Consider the following 17,590-nt stretch of genomic DNA (forward strand, 5'->3'; position numbering starts at 1 on the left):
CGCGGAGATGGCCCGGGGCTCTGGGCCAGCGGCGCGGGAAAAGGAGGAAGGGGCTGGAGAGGCGCGAATTTCATCTCCTCGCACTTCTCCCGGGACCACCGGAGACCTGAGCGGCGGTTGGCCGCGGGTCCAGGGTCCTGTCTTCACTTGAGGTTAAAGGTCAGGCCTATCGGTAGGTCCTGGGTTAGGAACGGCCCCTGGGGTCGGGAAGAGGGCGGAGTAGGGGCCTCGGGGATCCTGTGTGTGAGGGTCTGTGTCCAGCCCGCGGGGGGGGGGGGCCCACGTCCGCTCCGCGTGCGCTTGTAGGAGGCGCTGCTCTCTCTCTGGCCTTGGCGATGTCTAATCGAGGGGTTCACTGCGACAGCCGGAGGGACTCGGGTTAGACATGAGGAACTTTAGAGGGCGGTGGGTGATGGAGGTGGGAGGCTTGATTCTCCCTCTTGAAGAATCTCAGACTAGGTTAGACCTGGCCAGTGCTATTAGACTTTGGTTCTCCGGTGCCATCACCTCCTACACCACCCAACTCCCCATCCATACCCACCGGATGCACAATTTCCCCTAGTCAGGGAGGCTCTTCCTGCCTGCCTCCAGCTCGCTTCCATCCTTCCTCCAATGATGCACCCCCGAGGGGCCCTCAAACCCTAAAGGGGATAATACAAGGTGGGGGCACACCTGTCGGGTTCCATCTGGAGTGGAGGCGACCCCTCCTGTCTGTCCAGGGCAGAGATGCTGGGGCTGGGGTAGTTGTGTGTGTGTGTGTGTGGGGGGGGGTAGCATCCTGATACCGGGAGGCACTGGTGTTCTGACTAGAGGGACACCCTGTCGTCTGGAATGACAGGTACCTGACCACCAGGCTGAGGGTGAGAGAAGGCTGAACAGTGCGAGCCAGCGGGCCCAGATGAACCAGTATGTCTTCCCCGCAGGCTGCTCCAGAAAGCGAGTTTGAGTTGCAGCCCTCGGGGACTTTAACTTTCCCTGCTGAGTCACAAGCCTCGGGAACCCTGGGGACCAAGCTGGGGGGCTGAAAGGGATGGGGGAGGCAGAAGGGGGTCCTGGATCACAGCAAAAGAAAGAGGTTGAGAGGTGCTTTGGGATCGTGCCCTTTAGGTGAGCACAGGGTCTGGGGAGATGCTGTAGCATTCAGGGCCAGACCTCCGGGGAGCCCCCCTCCCAGCCTGCTCCCTGCATCCCAGAGCCACTGCCTGGGTCCAGATTCTCCATCAGAGAAGGCTGTGTGTTTTGTTTTCTCCATTTGCAGTTACATGAAAAATGCAAGTGGTTAGCGCATGCCCAGTCCACTTTATCATTGTATGTTTCTCCTGCTCTAAGTCCCTATCTCGCGGGGTTTCTAGTAACACCCTGAGATGCAACAATTGCGATTCAGACTCTACTATCATTTACCGGGACCTATTCTAAGCCAGCGTCTGTGCTAGGAATTACACAGGAAATCTCAACCAGACCCCGACTTGGAAACACCTCGACGCAAACTGTCCCAGCTAAAAGAAAGTTCCCCTTTTCTTTAAAAGCTCTAAAGGCAAAGGGTCTGCTTCCTCCTTGATATACGCCTCCTACCCCCTGCCCCCCGCCACCAGGGGACACGGCAGACAATCTCCATCTTTCAACTTTTTCCATAGGCCAAGCTTTAAAGCGTTGGGTGTGGGTGGCATGGGCTCTGGACTGGAGGTAACAAGCAGAGGTTTGGAGGTGTTCCAGAAAATGCAGGAGCCTGTGGGGGAGACCCCGAGCTGCCTGCCCCGTCTCGGCTGGCAGCCAGGAATGGTTATTCCCTTGCTCACCTATGGCCATGAGATGTATGTGATGTTTGTTCACTTCTCTAATGACTCTGGAGATGTACTTTGATTCAGCCACCGGCTTTGAAGTTGGCTGTTTGCAGCACAGATAATATTGTCCCTGCTTGTGATGGCACATTAAATGCACAGCGTGTCATCCACACACAGAAGTCCTGTTTCTGTTCTCATCAGCCCCTCTCTCCCTCCTTGCTGGGAGGAAGGCCTTCTGCAGGCTTTGCCTTCCTTGGAGAATCCTGGCATTCGCACCTGGCCTGGTGCTCTGCTCATCCTCTGGTGTGCCTTGAGCCTCGGGATTCTAGAACCAGGCTCCAGCATGCTGGAGTGGTAGAGCCTTGGACGTACCGTTCTAGAAGTTCTCTTCTCCCGACTGGGGGCATCAAGAGTGGGGGAGGTGGATCCAGAATGCTCCATCCCTCTGAGCTCTGTACAAAAGACGTGTTCTCTTCTGTTGTAGTGTCACTCTGTGCTCTCTGCCCACAGAGTTGGGCTGCAGGTAACATGTGGCTGCAGATAATGAGGACGAAGATGGAGGCGTGGGATCAGGCCAGGCTTCTGGAGGGTCTGTGGGGCTGTCTGGAGTGGAGGATGAAAGGGGGAAGGAAAGGCCCCCCCGAGCTTGGTGGCACCCCTGCTGGTCCTGCTTAGAAAAAGCGGCCTCTCAGGACTGAAGGCCTGGGCCACACGTAGGAGCTGAAGTCAGGGGGCCTCCAGCTTGGGACGCTTCAGGGACACGGCACCCCTCATCCCCCCCTTCTCTCTATTGCGGATCTGTTTTTCTTGCTCTACATGGGCCCAGGCAGGCCTTTCCCCTGACGAGTTGCAGGTATAAACAGGAAGAGCGGGGTGGAGGGTAAAGAATCTTCTGGCTCTCTGTCTGCCCCCGCCCCCCATCACCCCAGCCTTGATCTCCACATTCAGAGGGACCACATGCCCTGACCAACCAGGCAGAAAGGTCCAGTCCCCATCTGCCAAAATAACACTAAGAACTGCTAAATGAATGCCAATACTCTGCGGGCTGTAGCACTCATCAGCCCCGTCTTACCGCTGAAGCCCTTAATGAAGGTGGACGCGCGGCCAGTCAGAAAGCTTGGTGCGGCCGTAATTAGCCCAGCACTGTCTCTCCCCATCACGGCCTTTTCGGGAGCATTAATTCCTTTTCTGTTTGGACTCCGCTAATTATCCCCATCGGTACTTTGGCCTGGATCTCTGAAAGCAGGAGAGAAAACAAAGTCTCTCTGCTCCCCCTCCTGCTAACCCGGAATTTTAATTACACTAGGTTCTCCTAATAAATTTACAAGCCTAGGCAGAGCTCATTATGAATGGATCACATCCGTGCGCCTCGGAACGAAAGAGCCCTTCCCCCCCCACCCCCCCAGGTATTTCTCAGGTACATCTCGGCAGTGAGACTTTCCAGGGGCCGTAGGTTATTTGCCTGGTGGCTGGTGGGTAACCCGCAGTGTCTGCACTTCCCAGGGAAGAAAGGATGGGGGATGAGGAGGTTGGCCATAAGCCTGGTCTCCAGGTTCTGCCCAGGTTTGCAGGGTCAGGTCATAGAGTAGAGGATGACCTCCACCCTCTCCTGATTATAACAAAGAGATGCTGCCCCAGTTACTCTGCCCAGCCCTCAGCTGGACAGCTCTTCAGCTCAGCCTCCAGCTCCCTCAGAGGCCTGGCTCAGGAGCCTGGACTCGGGCATCAGAAAGTCCCAGGTTCAATTCCCAGTTTTTCCACTTAATGCGATGTTCTCTTGAACAAGTTACTTAGTGAACGTCTCTAAACTTAATTGACTTGTCTTTGAGAGGTGAATACTAATTTCTTAGGGAGGCTTTAAAGATGAAGTGAGATCATGTAAGGGGGTACAGTGCTGACCCCACAGAAATAAGTAACAAATAACATGACTGGTATTAATATTGGAATAATAATAATGCCCAGAGGCGTTTCCAGTCCCAGACCAGGCCCTGTTCCTCCCAGGCTTGAGCCTCTGTGGTTTTTGCTTTACGGCTCTGGGTCTCTGGGTCGCATTGTCTGTCTCTGTCGTCTGCGTCTGAATGACAGCCCCTCGCCCTGCAGCCTTCTCCAGATTTGAGGGGAGCAGGGAAAATGGTCCTTTCTTTTCACTTCCTCTCCCCAGTTTATCTTTTCAATTACAATCTGTTAACGAAAATGCCTGTTACTGTTGCAAAATGGATTTTCCTGACATGGAAGCCCATTGGAAAAATGGGGACAAAAGCAAGCGATAAGAGCCACAGATGAGTCCTAACACTCTGGGCGGAGAGAGGGCAGCGGCACCGGGGCTCTGTCTTTGGAGAAAGAAGTGTCAGTTGTGGAGATAAGAAAGCCCTGGTTGCTAATTAATAACCCAGCATTTCCTGGCGAGAGAGGGAGGCCATGAGCCATCACCCGTGCCAGACAGCCTCACTTAAGGTGACAGGCAGGTCCTTCAGGAAGATCTCAACTTCCCGGGACAGAAGAGGGGCCTGAGGGTCTCTCAGACACTCCGCCTCTGGGCTGGTGTCCCCCTCCTCTGCCTCGGAGGGCCCAGCTGTGGGTCCATTCTGTACGCAGTAAATGATTATCCTCCACCAAAAAAAGCAAAGCATGAAGAACAATAACAGTGTACGTTTGGGCCGCTGTGCTGAAAGTCTTCGTTTCTTTAATATTCACAGTGAGTCTGTGAAGTAGGGATAATTAGAATCCCCATGAACTAAAAGAAGAGACCAAGGTTTGGTGAAGTTAAGTAACTTGTTCAAGGTCACACCATCGGACATGTGGGTGGACATGCTCTGTGTTCATTCTGGCGCTGGTGCTCCCCGAGATGTCCTCCCGTGTCTGAGCCCCAGTGAGACCCACTTCCCCAGCCGGGCCTAGAAGCCACGCACGCTCGCACAGTGCCAGGTCCCTGGTGTGTTCCCCATGCCTCGTTCCAGAGCTCTTTGCTGCTGGGTAATTGGCCAGAATGGTTTCCCAGAGCAGGTGCCTGTGGAATCCGGCTCCTCTGATGCCCAATGAAGATGTTTCATGCCTAATATTGAGCAAAGGACTGGTTTCCTCCAGTTTCCAAGTAAAGTGTTGCGAAAGCGTCGCACAATCTCAGTTGTTGACTTTTCTTTATGATTTTCCTTTGGAGCTCACACTGCCCATCAGCTGGCTGGTGAGGGCAACAACAAAACAACGGGACAAGGAGCAAGCACATGAGTAGTGACTGAGAGACTTGCAGATGTGAGAGCTTTCCCGCGGTGCCCATATGTCTTGAGCCAGAGAGAGACCTGGCTATGTATGAAATACAGTATTTCTGCTAGTAAGTTTGTTCCTGGTTGATAATGATAAAGTTAAAGCTATCTCTGTTTATTAGAGTTCATGGCTTGCAAGTGTTTTGCCAACAAAATAAATTTCACAATGAGGGGATATTTAAAGCCTGACTGGGTAGAAGCAGGTACTTCCAATAAAAATAGCTGCCCGGCCAGCATGGCTTAGTGGTTGAGGGTTGACCTATGAACCAGGAGGCCACAGTTTGATTCCCAGTCAGGGCACATGCTTGGGGTTGCGGGCCTGCTCCCCAGTGTGGGGGCCTGCAGGAGGCAGCCAATCAGTGATTCTCTCTCATCACTGATGTTTCTATCTCTCTCTCCCTCTCCCTTTTTCTCAGAAATCAATAAAAATATATATTTTTAAAATAGCTAATATTTATTATGTTGCTTACTACCTTCCAGGCACTGTCCTCAGCATTTCTGATATACTTTTGATCTCACTGAAACCTCACAATGCCCCTATGAGGTAGATACTATCATTATACCCATTGTACAGATGAGGAAACTGAGGCTGAGAGAGATTAAGTAGCTTGTGAAAGTCACGCAGTTTAAAGCCAGTGGAGATGGACACTGAATGAGCCCAATCTGAGCTCCTTTCTCTCCAGGCTGAAAGGGAAATAAAGAAGGAAGATGGGGGAAGAATATCAATATTTAGGAAGTATTTTCTCTTTCCAGTGCTGTGACAAGGGCTTTTGCCCTAATGAGAGGGCTGCCTCTGCCTTGTCATGAAGCTGTGCCTGGTATCCATATGAAGTGCACTGGGTCAGGACTCAAATGGTGGCTGAGCTGCCCATCAAATCTTATCTGCCTCACGGGGCTGTGGTTCCAACAAGACACGGGTGGGGAAAAGGCTCTGAAGGCTACCTGTGCACCTGTGAGGGCAACACGTCCTGGCCCATTGGCCCCAGCAGGCAGGGTAGAAAGGCACACAGCTTAGGTCAGCGGTCGCCAACGGGTGATCTGTGAGGTCTGAAAGGTTGGCGACCACTGGCTTAGGTGATCTGGGCCTCTGCACGGTCTACCCTTGCAGAGGTAGGATTTCGCAACGCTTTTCTTGGAAACTGGAGGAAAGCAATCCTTTGCTCAATATTAGGCATGAAACATCTTCATTGGGCATCAGAGAGCCTACCCTTCCCAGCCTCGATGCACCTTTAACCAGGCTAAGTGGGCTGGCTGAGTTCAAGGCCATATGCAGTGATTTGAAGGGGGCTAAGTCCTGTACAATTATCCCCTGCCCTGGCCTAATTCTGCTCTTCCCGGCCTTGCTCACCTCCTTGCATCCCCTGTGAGGGTGAACCCCCTACTCAGCACCAGGACCCGGTTCTCACAGTGCCTGCCTGGGAGGCGTCCAGGGAGAAGATCCGGTGGGCAGAGGAAGGCCTCCTGGTCTTACATAACCAGCATTGAGCGCTGGGTGCTGATTCCCAGGAACCCATACCCCTGCCTCCCTTAATCACAGCTTCGAGGGAACAACAGCAGGGGGCCACGCCGAGAAGAGAAGCGAGAAGAGAAGCGTTCAAAATAGCAACCTCACGGAGGAAGAATTGATTCCCTCGGCCCGCCCCCTGCCCCACCTCTCTCTTCATTTAGGAATTCAGTATTTTGTCAGGCTGAGCATTTAAATGCACGCTATGCTCTCTGGACCCCTCCACCTCTCCCCCTTCCTCATTAAAATTCGAATTACTACCAGAGCAAGTCAGATGTATGATCAAAAGAAAGCCAAGTCCTAGAAATACCTTTTGTTTTAAGATGACTCACTGCAGAGAGGCAGCCAGCACAGCTGTAACAGAGAGCAGAGGTCAAGGGTCCCGAGCTGGCAGATACTTAGGAGGAGGATGCATCTGTCTGGGGTTGCTCTCGAGCACCCCAGGGGCTGAGGGCCTAAGGAAACAGTGTGTTTATCTGTCCTCATGATATATACCACACATCAACAGAGAGAACTGCAGAGCCGGAGAGCCTGGGTCGTATCTCAGCGCCACCACTCGAGCTGTGTGGCTCTGGGCAGTCAATTCAGTCCTCTGTGCCTCAGTTTACTCATCTGCAAAATGTGGATGATAGCCAGGCCCATTTCCCTGGAGAGTATGAGTAATACACATAAAAAGCGCTTTGTACTTTGGACATGGCAACGTTCGATAACTTGACCTAAATACAATAATAAAAGGCCATCATTTCTATTACTGTCAACTTGTATGTATGTTAAGGTTTTTATGTCTTCTTTTCTTAACTGATTGATTTTAGAGAGAGAAGAAGGGAGAGGGAGAGAGAGAAACATTGATGCGAGAGAGGATCATCGATCGGCTGCCTCCCATACACACCCCAACCAGGGATCGCACTGGGGACTGAGCCCACAACCTGGGCATGTGCCCTGGCTGAGAAGTGAACCGGCAATCTTTCAGTGCACGGGACAACACTCAACCAACTGAGCCACGCTGGCCAGAGCTTGATGTCTTATTATTAAGATAGTAAATACATATTAGAACAAGCTGATACTTCTTCTCTTGTGCCCCCTGGATGCATGCAACACCCCATTAGCAACCTCAGTCTCTGGGGAAGGACTGACCCGGCTCCTCTGGCCCAGAACGGCTCCATTGTCTCTGTGCAGGGGCCTGGGGGTTGGTGCAGGTGGCTGAGGACTTGAGGGTTCTCTGCTGTGACTCCCTATTCATAACGTGGTAGCTGGTCAAGGCCAGTACCCTAAGCCAGGGAGTCGGAAGGCAGTGCTGGTTCCCCAGAGAGGGTGGCTGGTGTCCTCGCCTCCTTGTCAGGCCCCTCTGGATGGAGGACCGCTTTCCCTGGGGCCTGCATGCTGTGAGAGTACTCTGGGTCCCCCCCAGGAGAGACCTGGCATCTCTGTACTCCAAGCAGAGCTTAGCACCTGGCCCAAGGCAGATGCTCAGCAAAGTTGGTTGAAGAGATAATTACAGCTCCTTTATGTGCCATTCATTCATTCACTCATTTATTCTCATGGGCCAGTTTCTGTGCGAGGCCCTGAGTCAGACGAATATAAAAAAACACAGGGTTCCAGTAGCCGACAGCTTAATCAGGGACAAACAGGCTGGGACGGTGGAAAGAGCCCCGGGCTGGGCGGTGGACATCTGGACCCTGGTCCAGGCTCTGTGTCTGACCTGTGACCCCAGGCTAGTCCCTTCTCTAGACCACTCCTCCCACCTGCAGCAGCACAGCCTGGCCTCGATACTTGTAGGGTTGTTTCTCACCTTCATAAGATTCTTAAGGCATCAGAACAAGATCATCCAGGGGCTGCAAACTCACAGGCCTGCTGCAGGGGCCAGGCAGGGAACAGGGAGTAGAACTGGAGAGGACACACCCCTCCAAATGTTCCCATCAGGCATGAGTGCAGGGCTAGGTACCAAGTCATCTGTCCTTTGCCAGAGTAGCAAAAAGTCTGGTGGTGATGGCGGTGGAATCTCAGTCTTCCAATCATCATGTCAGCAGACAAGACTTCCCTGCTGGCCTGTCCACAGGTGACCTGTGTGCACACCTGTCGGGGGAACCATTGCTCCAGAGCCTCTGACCTCTCTGCTCAGAGTCAGAAGAGGCCTTGAGCTCAAGAGGCCTTTCCTACAGGTGGGACGAGAGGTCTGCTCAATCATTTCTCCCAGAGGGAGGCATCCGCACAGCTCCCCGGGGATAAGGGCCATCCTACTGGGGGCAGGGGTGGGCTGGGGGCGGGGCAGTGAGCGCCCACCCCTGAACCAAGCACAACATTCAAAAGTACCAGTTTCACAGCAGAGCTCTCAAATAGCCACAGGAATGGGGTAAAAAGAAGAGACAGCTATAGGGATCGTTTGTATTTAGCTTTGAAATAAACTGTGTGCCTCGGATTCCAACTTAATACAAGTCTTTATGGAGCCTACTACGAGCAGAGTTCTGAGTATAGAAGTATTAGACCTAATCTCGGCCCTCAAAGCGATGGTGCAGGATTTCATTCACTGCAAGTCAAATCAATAACTACTTACTGAGCTCCCGCTCTGGGCTCCGTGGGGGGAGGGGGAGGGTGGAGGGAGAGGTCCTGGAGCCTCCGATCTCCAAGGCCGCTCAGCCTGTTGAGGAAGAGAGCTGTGCCCGAAAATGACCCTGCCATACGCCCGGCCATCGTAACAGCTCTAATAGAAATTCAAACGGCATCCGAATGTGAATGCTTCACGAATCTGCACATTTGCTTAGGCTGTTACTGAAATTACTTTCCCTTCCCCGTGCACAAGCCAACAAGCATCAGGTGCTCCCCAAGCTGGCCGTGGGGGGAGGGGCGCTGTAACATCAGCCGCGGGTGAAGGCCAGTGGACTGTGGAGCGTCAACCCTGAAGCCACGTCCCCTACGCCTGGGCAGCTTTCTCACGACCATTCTTTTCTCTTCTTCCGTCTTTGTCCCTTGTGTGTGCTCCCTCTCCCATCGCCCTGCCCGTTCTCCCGCCTCCGTCCGCCTGTCCCTCCCTGCCTGGCGCACGCCGAGGGCAGGCACCTCTGTCGGCCTCCTCGCAGTCGTAGTTATCGTGTGTGGCGTGGCCCTGGTGGCAGTTTTTCTCTTTCTCTTTTGGAAGCTGTGCTGGACGCCCTGGAGGAACAAGGAGACCTCCAGTCCCTCTTCTGCTAAGGTCCCCGGCTCCAGAGGCGCCATGGCGGACAAGCTGAAGGACCCCAGCACCCGGGGCTTCCTGGAGGCGGCCGTGAAGATCAGCCACACGTCCCCAGACATCCCGGCCGAGGTGCAGATGTCCGTCAGAGAGCACATCGTGCGTCACACGCGGCTGCAGCGACAGACCACAGAGCCAGCGTCATCCACCAGGTGAGGGGGGCCCTCCCTGCCCTCACCCCACACCCCCACATTCTCATATTCAATAAAGAGACGCTGCCAGGGGCAGAGGCCAGAGATAATAACAAGTGAACTGTGATTGGAGAACATTTCAGAGGATGTGCTCCATGGTGGGTGATCAGCTAGGAGGTGGCACCTGCAAAGTCCCCAGGAAAGGGGAACCCCGGGTGGGTGCTGTGCGTGTGGTGTGCATGGGGGGGTGTGCGGGTGGGAGGTACTGGGTGTTTGGAGGGAAGGAAAGACATCAGGCAGAGGGAAGAGAATATGCCAAGGCCAAGAGGCATGAACGTTCATGGGCGTCTAGGGATATGTCAACGGAGCCGTGGAGCTGGAGTCTGCAGTGCCCGGGAATTTCTTGGTAGCCCCTGGCAGAGTTCCCCACACGACAGCGTTTATATACATGGCATTCTTTAACGGAAAAACCAAAACCAACAACCGCCACATAATCACAAAAATCTGCTCTAAATCCAGAAACACTTTTAACAGAAGTGATGCGTGCAGGCATGAGGCATGTGTTTCTTTATAACGCAGGGCTCTGTGGGTTCCTGGTCCTGCAGTGTCTCCCCCAGCTCCCAGGGGACCAGCCGGAAGGAAGGAGGCCTGGTCTCCAGGCGGGAGGGCTGGAATGAAAGGGCTGGGGTCATGTTGACAGGGTTCATCGTATGGCCTAGAGCAAGCCTCTCTTTTCCCCACTGTAAAACAGAGCTAATGACTCCGGGGTGGCTGTGCGGAGCCCATGAAAGAATCCCTTTGATAGTGACATGTCCCTTAGCATTTACTGGCCCCGTTCTAACAAGTACTCTATATGTATGAATTCATTTCATCCTCACAGCAACCCTATGCAATTGCTCCTCTTATCACCCTCATTTTATAGCAAAGAGAAGTGAAATAACTGGCCCAAGGTCGCATAGCGAGACCGTGGCAGAGCCAAGATGAACTTGTTCAGCCGGGCTGTAAAGCCCAGTAATGTTAACTATGGTGATGGGGTCGTGGTAGAGGGACAGCCACCAGCCACCTCCAGGACAGGAAAGGCTGGCCCTCCTCGTCAGGAATCTCAATGTGGGAACCGGAGGCACGTCTACTAGGAAAGAAACCTAGAAAGCGGGACGGTGGCAGAAAAGCAGGGAGAATGAGAATGCAAGCAGTGGCTCATATTTACTGGGCTTACTACATACCAGCCCCATTGCAACTACTTTGCATATATTAAGATGTACCGCACACACAGTGTGTGCAGAGGGAAAGGGGGCCCCCACCGCGGGGAGGATGAGCCAGGGCCACAGGGGGTGTGGTGGTTCCTGCCTACATCCCCTCCCTGTGAGCTCTGACCGTGCCCTCTGCCCGCTCCCGCCAGGCACACGTCCTTCAAGCGCCACCTGCCCCGGCAGATGCACGTCTCCAGTGTGGACTATGGCCACGAGCTGCCGCCGGCCGCAGAGCAGCCCACCAGCATCGGCCGCATCAAGCCCGAGCTGTACAAGCAGAAGTCGGTGGATGGGGACGACGCCAAGTCCGAGGCCGCCAAGAGCTGCGGGAAGATCAACTTCAGCCTGCGCTACGACTACGAGACGGAGACCCTGATCGTGCGCATCCTGAAGGCCTTCGACCTCCCCGCCAAGGACTTCTGCGGCAGCTCGGACCCTTACGTCAAGATCTACCTCCTGCCCGACCGCAAGTGCAAGCAGCAGACGCGGGTGCACCGCAAGACCCTGAACCCCACCTTCGACGAGCACTTCCACTTCCCCGTGCCCTACGAGGAGCTGGCTGACCGCAAGCTGCACCTCAGTGTCTTCGACTTCGACCGCTTCTCCCGCCACGACATGATCGGGGAGGTGATCCTGGACAACCTCTTTGAGGCCTCCGACCTGTCCCGGGAAACCTCCATCTGGAAGGACATCCAGTACGCCACGAGCGTGAGTACAGCCCCGCCCTCGGCTCCTCGAGGATCCCCAGTTCTAGGTGGAGTGGGACGTGTCCCAGCCCCCTCGCCCTGGGGACAGGTGGGCCTTGAACTTCAGGATGTGAAGAGGGACTTGGAAATAGACCAGTGGCCCCGCCTACCCAGAGGGAGTCCTTGCGCTCGCCCGTGTTGGTGAGAAGGGAAGGGAATGTTTATCTATTGCTTCTGATCACAAGTTCTAGGCAATTCTCTCTACCTGCTGGGCCTCAGGTATCCCACCTGTGGGATAATGGCATATGTCTCTCTGACCCTGGGTAAGGAATGGGCCAGGCCCACAGACTGAATCAAAGGCAATCAAGAACAGGCTACATTAGTTAGGATGAGCCAGGTTATGCCCCAGCAACAAACAATCTTAGGATCTGGTGACTTAAAGCAGCGATTTTCAATTGCTGTGCCACGAGAATTTTTAAAACATGCAATACCTGTCTATTTAGTCTGGGGCACTGACCTCTTTTCCCTTAGCTGTCAAATAAAAAAATGACAAGAGCCAACACAATAGCCATCTGGTATAAATGATCGAAAATTATCCTATTTTTTTGTCAGATGGACAAGAACATATTTGTTGGGTGTGCCGCAGAATTTTAGTCACTAGTGTATGTGTGATGAGATGAAAGAGATTGAAAATCGCTGGCTTAAAGCGTTAGTTCTCATTCATGGTACCCGTGTTCTGCAGCCTGGCCCGGGCTGTGCTCTACCTTGTTACCCAGGGATCCAAGCCCACAGCTCCCTCTCCACACGTGCTCCCGGGACCATGTCAGGAGGAGGGGGAGGTGGCAAACTGTGACCGTCTCTCAAAGCTTCCACGCAGAAGTGACACATGTCACTTCCACTCACATTTCATCAGCCAAAGCAAGACACAGGCGGCTCCTAATGTCAAGGGGGCTGGGCACAGCCATCCTACCGTGTGCCCAGGGGAACCGGGTGTACTTAGTGACCAACCCCAGTGACCACCACACAGCAGAGCCCCTTCTCGTAGGCACTGCCTGCCAGGCCAGGCTGGGAGGGGGTGTGTGTGTCGGGGGGTGGCCTCAAAGGGCACCTGGTTAAGCCCCACATGGGAGAGAGTGGCTGGGCTGTTCACACTCCACTGGAATTAACCCAGAGGATCCCAGGGGCTGAGGCTCAGTTCGCTTTTAAGAGGAGGAGGGCAGCTCCGGCACAGAACTGGAGAGGCCACGCCCCGGCTCTTCGGTCTGGTGTAGACGGAATGCTGCAGGCTCTGGGTGCTGAGGAAGCGGTGTGATCGCTCCTGCGGGTCGGTGGTGTGTCTACGGAAGCCTGCCCAGGCCGCCCAGAGCCCAGCAGGGTGTTCCCACATGGCAGCGATGGCCCCTCGTCTGGTGTCTTGAGTGCTAACTGCTTGACTGTCTCCTGGATCGTCCTCTGGGGCAGAAGCCGTTTCTCTGGGGCAGGCGGGACCCCACTCAGTCTGCGGGCCCTCCCTTTGGACTGTCAATACCTGATATCTCTGTGTTGAACTTGTAAGGGGCGGGGCTGGGGAAGCCAGCCCTGCTCTGGTGAGAAAGGGCAAGCACCTGGGTGTGTTCTAAGAGCTAGAGCAGCTTGCTGGGCCCCGTTTCTGTGCCGGGGCATTGTCTCTGGGACACCCCATTCTCATAGCTGGTGCTGACTCTGACCTCCCCTCCCCACAGAAACGCAGAATCCAAATACAGAGACAGGAACTGTCCATGCGGCAGTTAGTGATGCGCAATAGCAAATACTATACACTGTGCGAGGTTGGATCTGAGAATCTGCACAGCAGGAAAGTTTTCCCAGATGATGGGGATTAGCTAGGTGGGGAGGGACTTGATAGGCAAAGAGGAAGGGGAAGCATTCTAGCCAGGAGCAGAGGGGGTCCAGGAGCAGAGGGGGTCCAGGAGCAGAGGGGGCCCAGGAGCAGAGGGGGCCCAGGAGCAGAGGGGCCAGGAGCAGAGGGGCCAGGAGCAGAGGGGCCAGGAGCAGAGGGGGTCCAGGAGCAGAGGGGCCAGGAGGAGAGGGGGCCCAGGCCCGGGAGTCTCCGATGCTGAGGAGCCAGTGGCCAGGCTCACACATCCTTCTACCTGAGCTGGAGGTCCTGCCTAGGTGAGGCCCTTGGGGACCCCTCCTGCAGGCAAGGCACCAGGCAGAGGAGAGGGAAGGGAAATAAGAAGGCTGGTGCTTTTATCTGTCTCTGGGGGGACTTTTTGTTTTGTTTGATTTTTGGTGCTGACTCTAAGTTGTAATTATTTTGAGGCCAGAGAAGCCCAGGTCACAGTTCCCAGGAATGATGGAGCACTCGGTGCATGTGAAGTCCTGCGGCCCGCGCGGTGGGGGTGGAGCCGAGGAGCGCAGCCAGCTCCTGCCCGCCAGTTCCCTTCCTAGAGCTGCATTTTGGCCCTGAGCTCAGAACTCTCGCAGCTCCTGTGCCCGCAGGCTGGACCCTGAACACGCAGACATTCCTGCCTCTAGCCTTCGCTCACAAGGTCCTCCCCCCACCCCCCGAGGGGCAGGCCCTTCCCCCACCTCTCTACCTGGCCCGATGCAACCGCCTTTACAGCATCCCTGGAGTCCGCCATCACTACTCTGGGTTTACTCTGTCCGTATCCCTCAGTTACACCCCGAATCGTATTCTGTCTTGCCAAGTGCTCCCAGTGGCACAGCTCGGGAATGGCTGTGTCCCACATTTGGCTTTCTCTTGGAGTGTCCCTCGGGGCTCAGCATGTCATCAGGAACTCAGCACATTCTTGTTGAATGACCAATGGCTTAGTTACCTCAATCACAACTATGTACAGATGCGCTTTGACTGACCATGGGATTATGTCTCAAGAAACCCATTGTAAGTTGAATATATAGTGACTCAACATGCATGTAATACACCTCACCCACCAAACATCACATCCTAGCCAAGCCCACCTGACACATGCTCAGAACTCATGAGCCTACAGCTGGGCACTGAGCATCCAACACAGTTAACACAGTGTACTGTGCCGGTGGGTTTCCCTCGTGATCGCGTGGCTGGCTAGGAGCTGAGGCTCCCTGCCGCTCGCCAGCATCATGAGAACATCAGACCACAGATTGCCAGCCCAGAGGAAGACCAAAATTTGACATTCGAAGTTCGGTTTCTACTGAATATGCAGCTTTGACACCATCATAAAGTCAAACCGTTGAAAGTTGGGGACCATCTGTATTGGTGCAAAGGGGAGGATTATTAAAGAGGCAGTGGCGTTGGGTTCGGGCAACCTGGGAGGGCTTCCTGGAGAAGGCAGCCATTTGGAAAATGGGTGGAGCTGGGGTTGGTGGGGAGAGACCCAGCCTGTGTTCCTTCAGGTATGGTTCAGGCAGATGGTTTGTGTCCAAAGCAGCAAAGAGATGAACCAGTGGGCTCAGGTTGTCTGCACTGAAGTGGGGGGTCAGTGACCCACAGGCTGGGTGGAAGGAGAGGGGGCTCGGGAGGGTTCTCTGAGGTCACACGGATCCATGAATGCCGTCCCCTTATTGCTCCCCCTGCTTGTATCAGAGAATCAGCTCCAGCCCTGGCCGGCGGGCCCATGTGGGCCCCTGTTTGGGCCCCACCCCAGCACTCGGGTGGTTTGCAGTAGCCAAGCCTGGAGCATTGGTGGTGTTTCCCACAACCACTGAGCGTGGAGCTTCAAGGCTAGTGAAGGGGGTGTGCGTCAGAGGAGTCCAGCTCTGTTCATTGCAAACCTTAAGCCAACTGCCTCACCACCCCCAGGTTGTTCTGGAGGGAAGCCTAGGCATCAATAGAAGCCTAGCTGCCATCCCCCTCCAGGCTGCAGGGCGAGAAGTAAGGGAACCAATCACGCCAGGGCAGTGGGAGGCCTCTACTGCCCCATCCCATCAAGAAGCCCACGCGCGGGAAGGAATTGAGGGAGTTCGTTAAATCCACCCCGTCCCCAGCAGGGCTGCCCCAATACCCCCGTCCTGCCTGGCTTGGCTAAGGTCCCGGATGGTCTCCTGGGCTTTCCCAGCGCCTTGCCATGCTTCTCCACACCCAGAACTTTGATTGGCTGAAGTCACCCTGCTCTTCCCTCCCCCTCCCTTCTGCTCCCAGTCTTATTATTTCTGCATAAAGCTGTAGATTTATCATTATAATAGAGCCACCGTCACCGGGTTTGCTAACATCTCTGTAATCTTGTACTTATTGCTACCGAGGCCTCAGACCTCAGTGCGCACACTATTCCTGTAGCTATTCCAGGTGGCGGGGAGGGGAGGGAGGGTGAAGGCTATAATTGGGGCCATAAATATGTGTTGTGCTTGGTGCTAATGGACTCGGCCATCTTCCTGCCTTACCAGGTCCCCGCCAGGTCAGAGTGAGCATGTGTGTTTGTGTATACACGTGTGTGTGTCTACACACAACATGTGTGTGCATGTGTGTGCAAAGAGCTCAGGCTTTGGTGCCAAACAAACTCGTGTTGCATTCCAGCTTCTGCCCTTTTTAGCCTGCAGACCTTGGGGACATTATCTAAACTGCCTCAGTTTCCACATCCACAAAATGGGGATGATTATAATGGTGTGGAGCTCATAGTGGTATTATAAGCAGGAAATTAAATAAAACACACAAGCAAGATGCCTAGGAGAATGCTGTCCCGGAGCAGCCTCCTGAGCCCTTCTCACCGTGCCTTTCCTTCTAGCTCAGCCTGTGGGGCACTGACCACTCCCACACCTGACCCCCCACTTTGGTCCAGACCACCTGTTCTGACTGGTCGTTGGCTATTATTACTCCTATTTTATTTTATTTCCTAGCTATACCACGTGCTCCTGTGTGACCTTGGGAAAGTGACTTGCCCTCTCTGGGCTGTGGTTTCTCAGTGGGAAACCAGCTGCGATGTGCTGAGATGGGCTGAGTTTGTGGATTTCTCCCACAGAGAAGTGCTCGGCTCCCTCATCATCACAGAGCGGAGGTGCCCCGTCCCTGGAGTGCGGTCTCCACAGGAGAAACCTAACCCCCAAGATAACAGGCCACTGAGCAGAATTTCAGACCCACCACCTCCCTTGAATGTCAGGAGGAATCAGGCCTCTCCTTCAGCTCCTGGGAAATGTCCTCTAGGAGGTTCTCCTGCCCCAGGGACGGTTGCCCCAACAAGCTGTCTCCCTCCTTCCCCACGTGGCACAGCCTATGCCTGGGCTGAGTTCGCTCCCCACCTGTTGCCTTTGCTGGGGATATGCGGGTTAGTACTTGAGAGCCTAGTACAGCGGTTCTCAACCTGTGGGTCACGACCCCTTTGGGGGTCGAACGACCCTTTCACAGGGGTTGCCTAAGACCGTCGGAAAACACATATATAATTACATATTGTTTTGTGATTAATCACTATGCTTTAATTATGTTCAATTTGTAACAATGAAAATACATCCTGCATATCAGATATTTACATGACAATTCATAACAGTAGCAACATTACAGTTATGAAGAAGCAACGAAAATAATTTTATGGTTGGGGTCACCACAACATGAGGAACTGTATTAAAGGGTCGCGGCATTAGGAAGGTTGAGAACCACTGGCCTAGTAGGAGCCAAGAGCACAACCAGCTTTATCACATGTCATCCTCACACAATCCTTATTATCATCCCCTGCATAGAAATAGAGAGACGAAGGCTGTAGGCGACAGGGTTCACCCAGTCACCCAGAGAGAGCGGCAGGAGCCAAGATCTGACCCAGTTCCTCCGCAGAGCACAGCCCTCGCA

General features: G+C 54.1%; 1 protein-coding gene across 1 annotated transcript in view; it reads left to right on the forward strand.

Annotated features, from left to right (window-relative positions):
- Window positions 1–17,590, forward strand: part of SYT6 (synaptotagmin VI) — a 48,505-nt gene that overhangs the window by 1,188 nt on the left and 29,727 nt on the right. The window contains exons 2-3 of the mRNA XM_014534553.1: window positions 9,679–9,923; window positions 11,302–11,860. Coding sequence (XP_014390039.1) covers window positions 9,754–9,923; window positions 11,302–11,860 — 729 coding nt within the window. The 5' untranslated portion in view covers window positions 9,679–9,753. The remainder of the gene's footprint in view (window positions 1–9,678; window positions 9,924–11,301; window positions 11,861–17,590) is intronic.

The sequence above is a fragment of the Myotis brandtii genome, unplaced genomic scaffold, assembly GCF_000412655.1.
Source record: "Myotis brandtii unplaced genomic scaffold, ASM41265v1 scaffold131, whole genome shotgun sequence".
Classification (NCBI taxonomy): domain Eukaryota; kingdom Metazoa; phylum Chordata; class Mammalia; order Chiroptera; family Vespertilionidae; genus Myotis; species Myotis brandtii.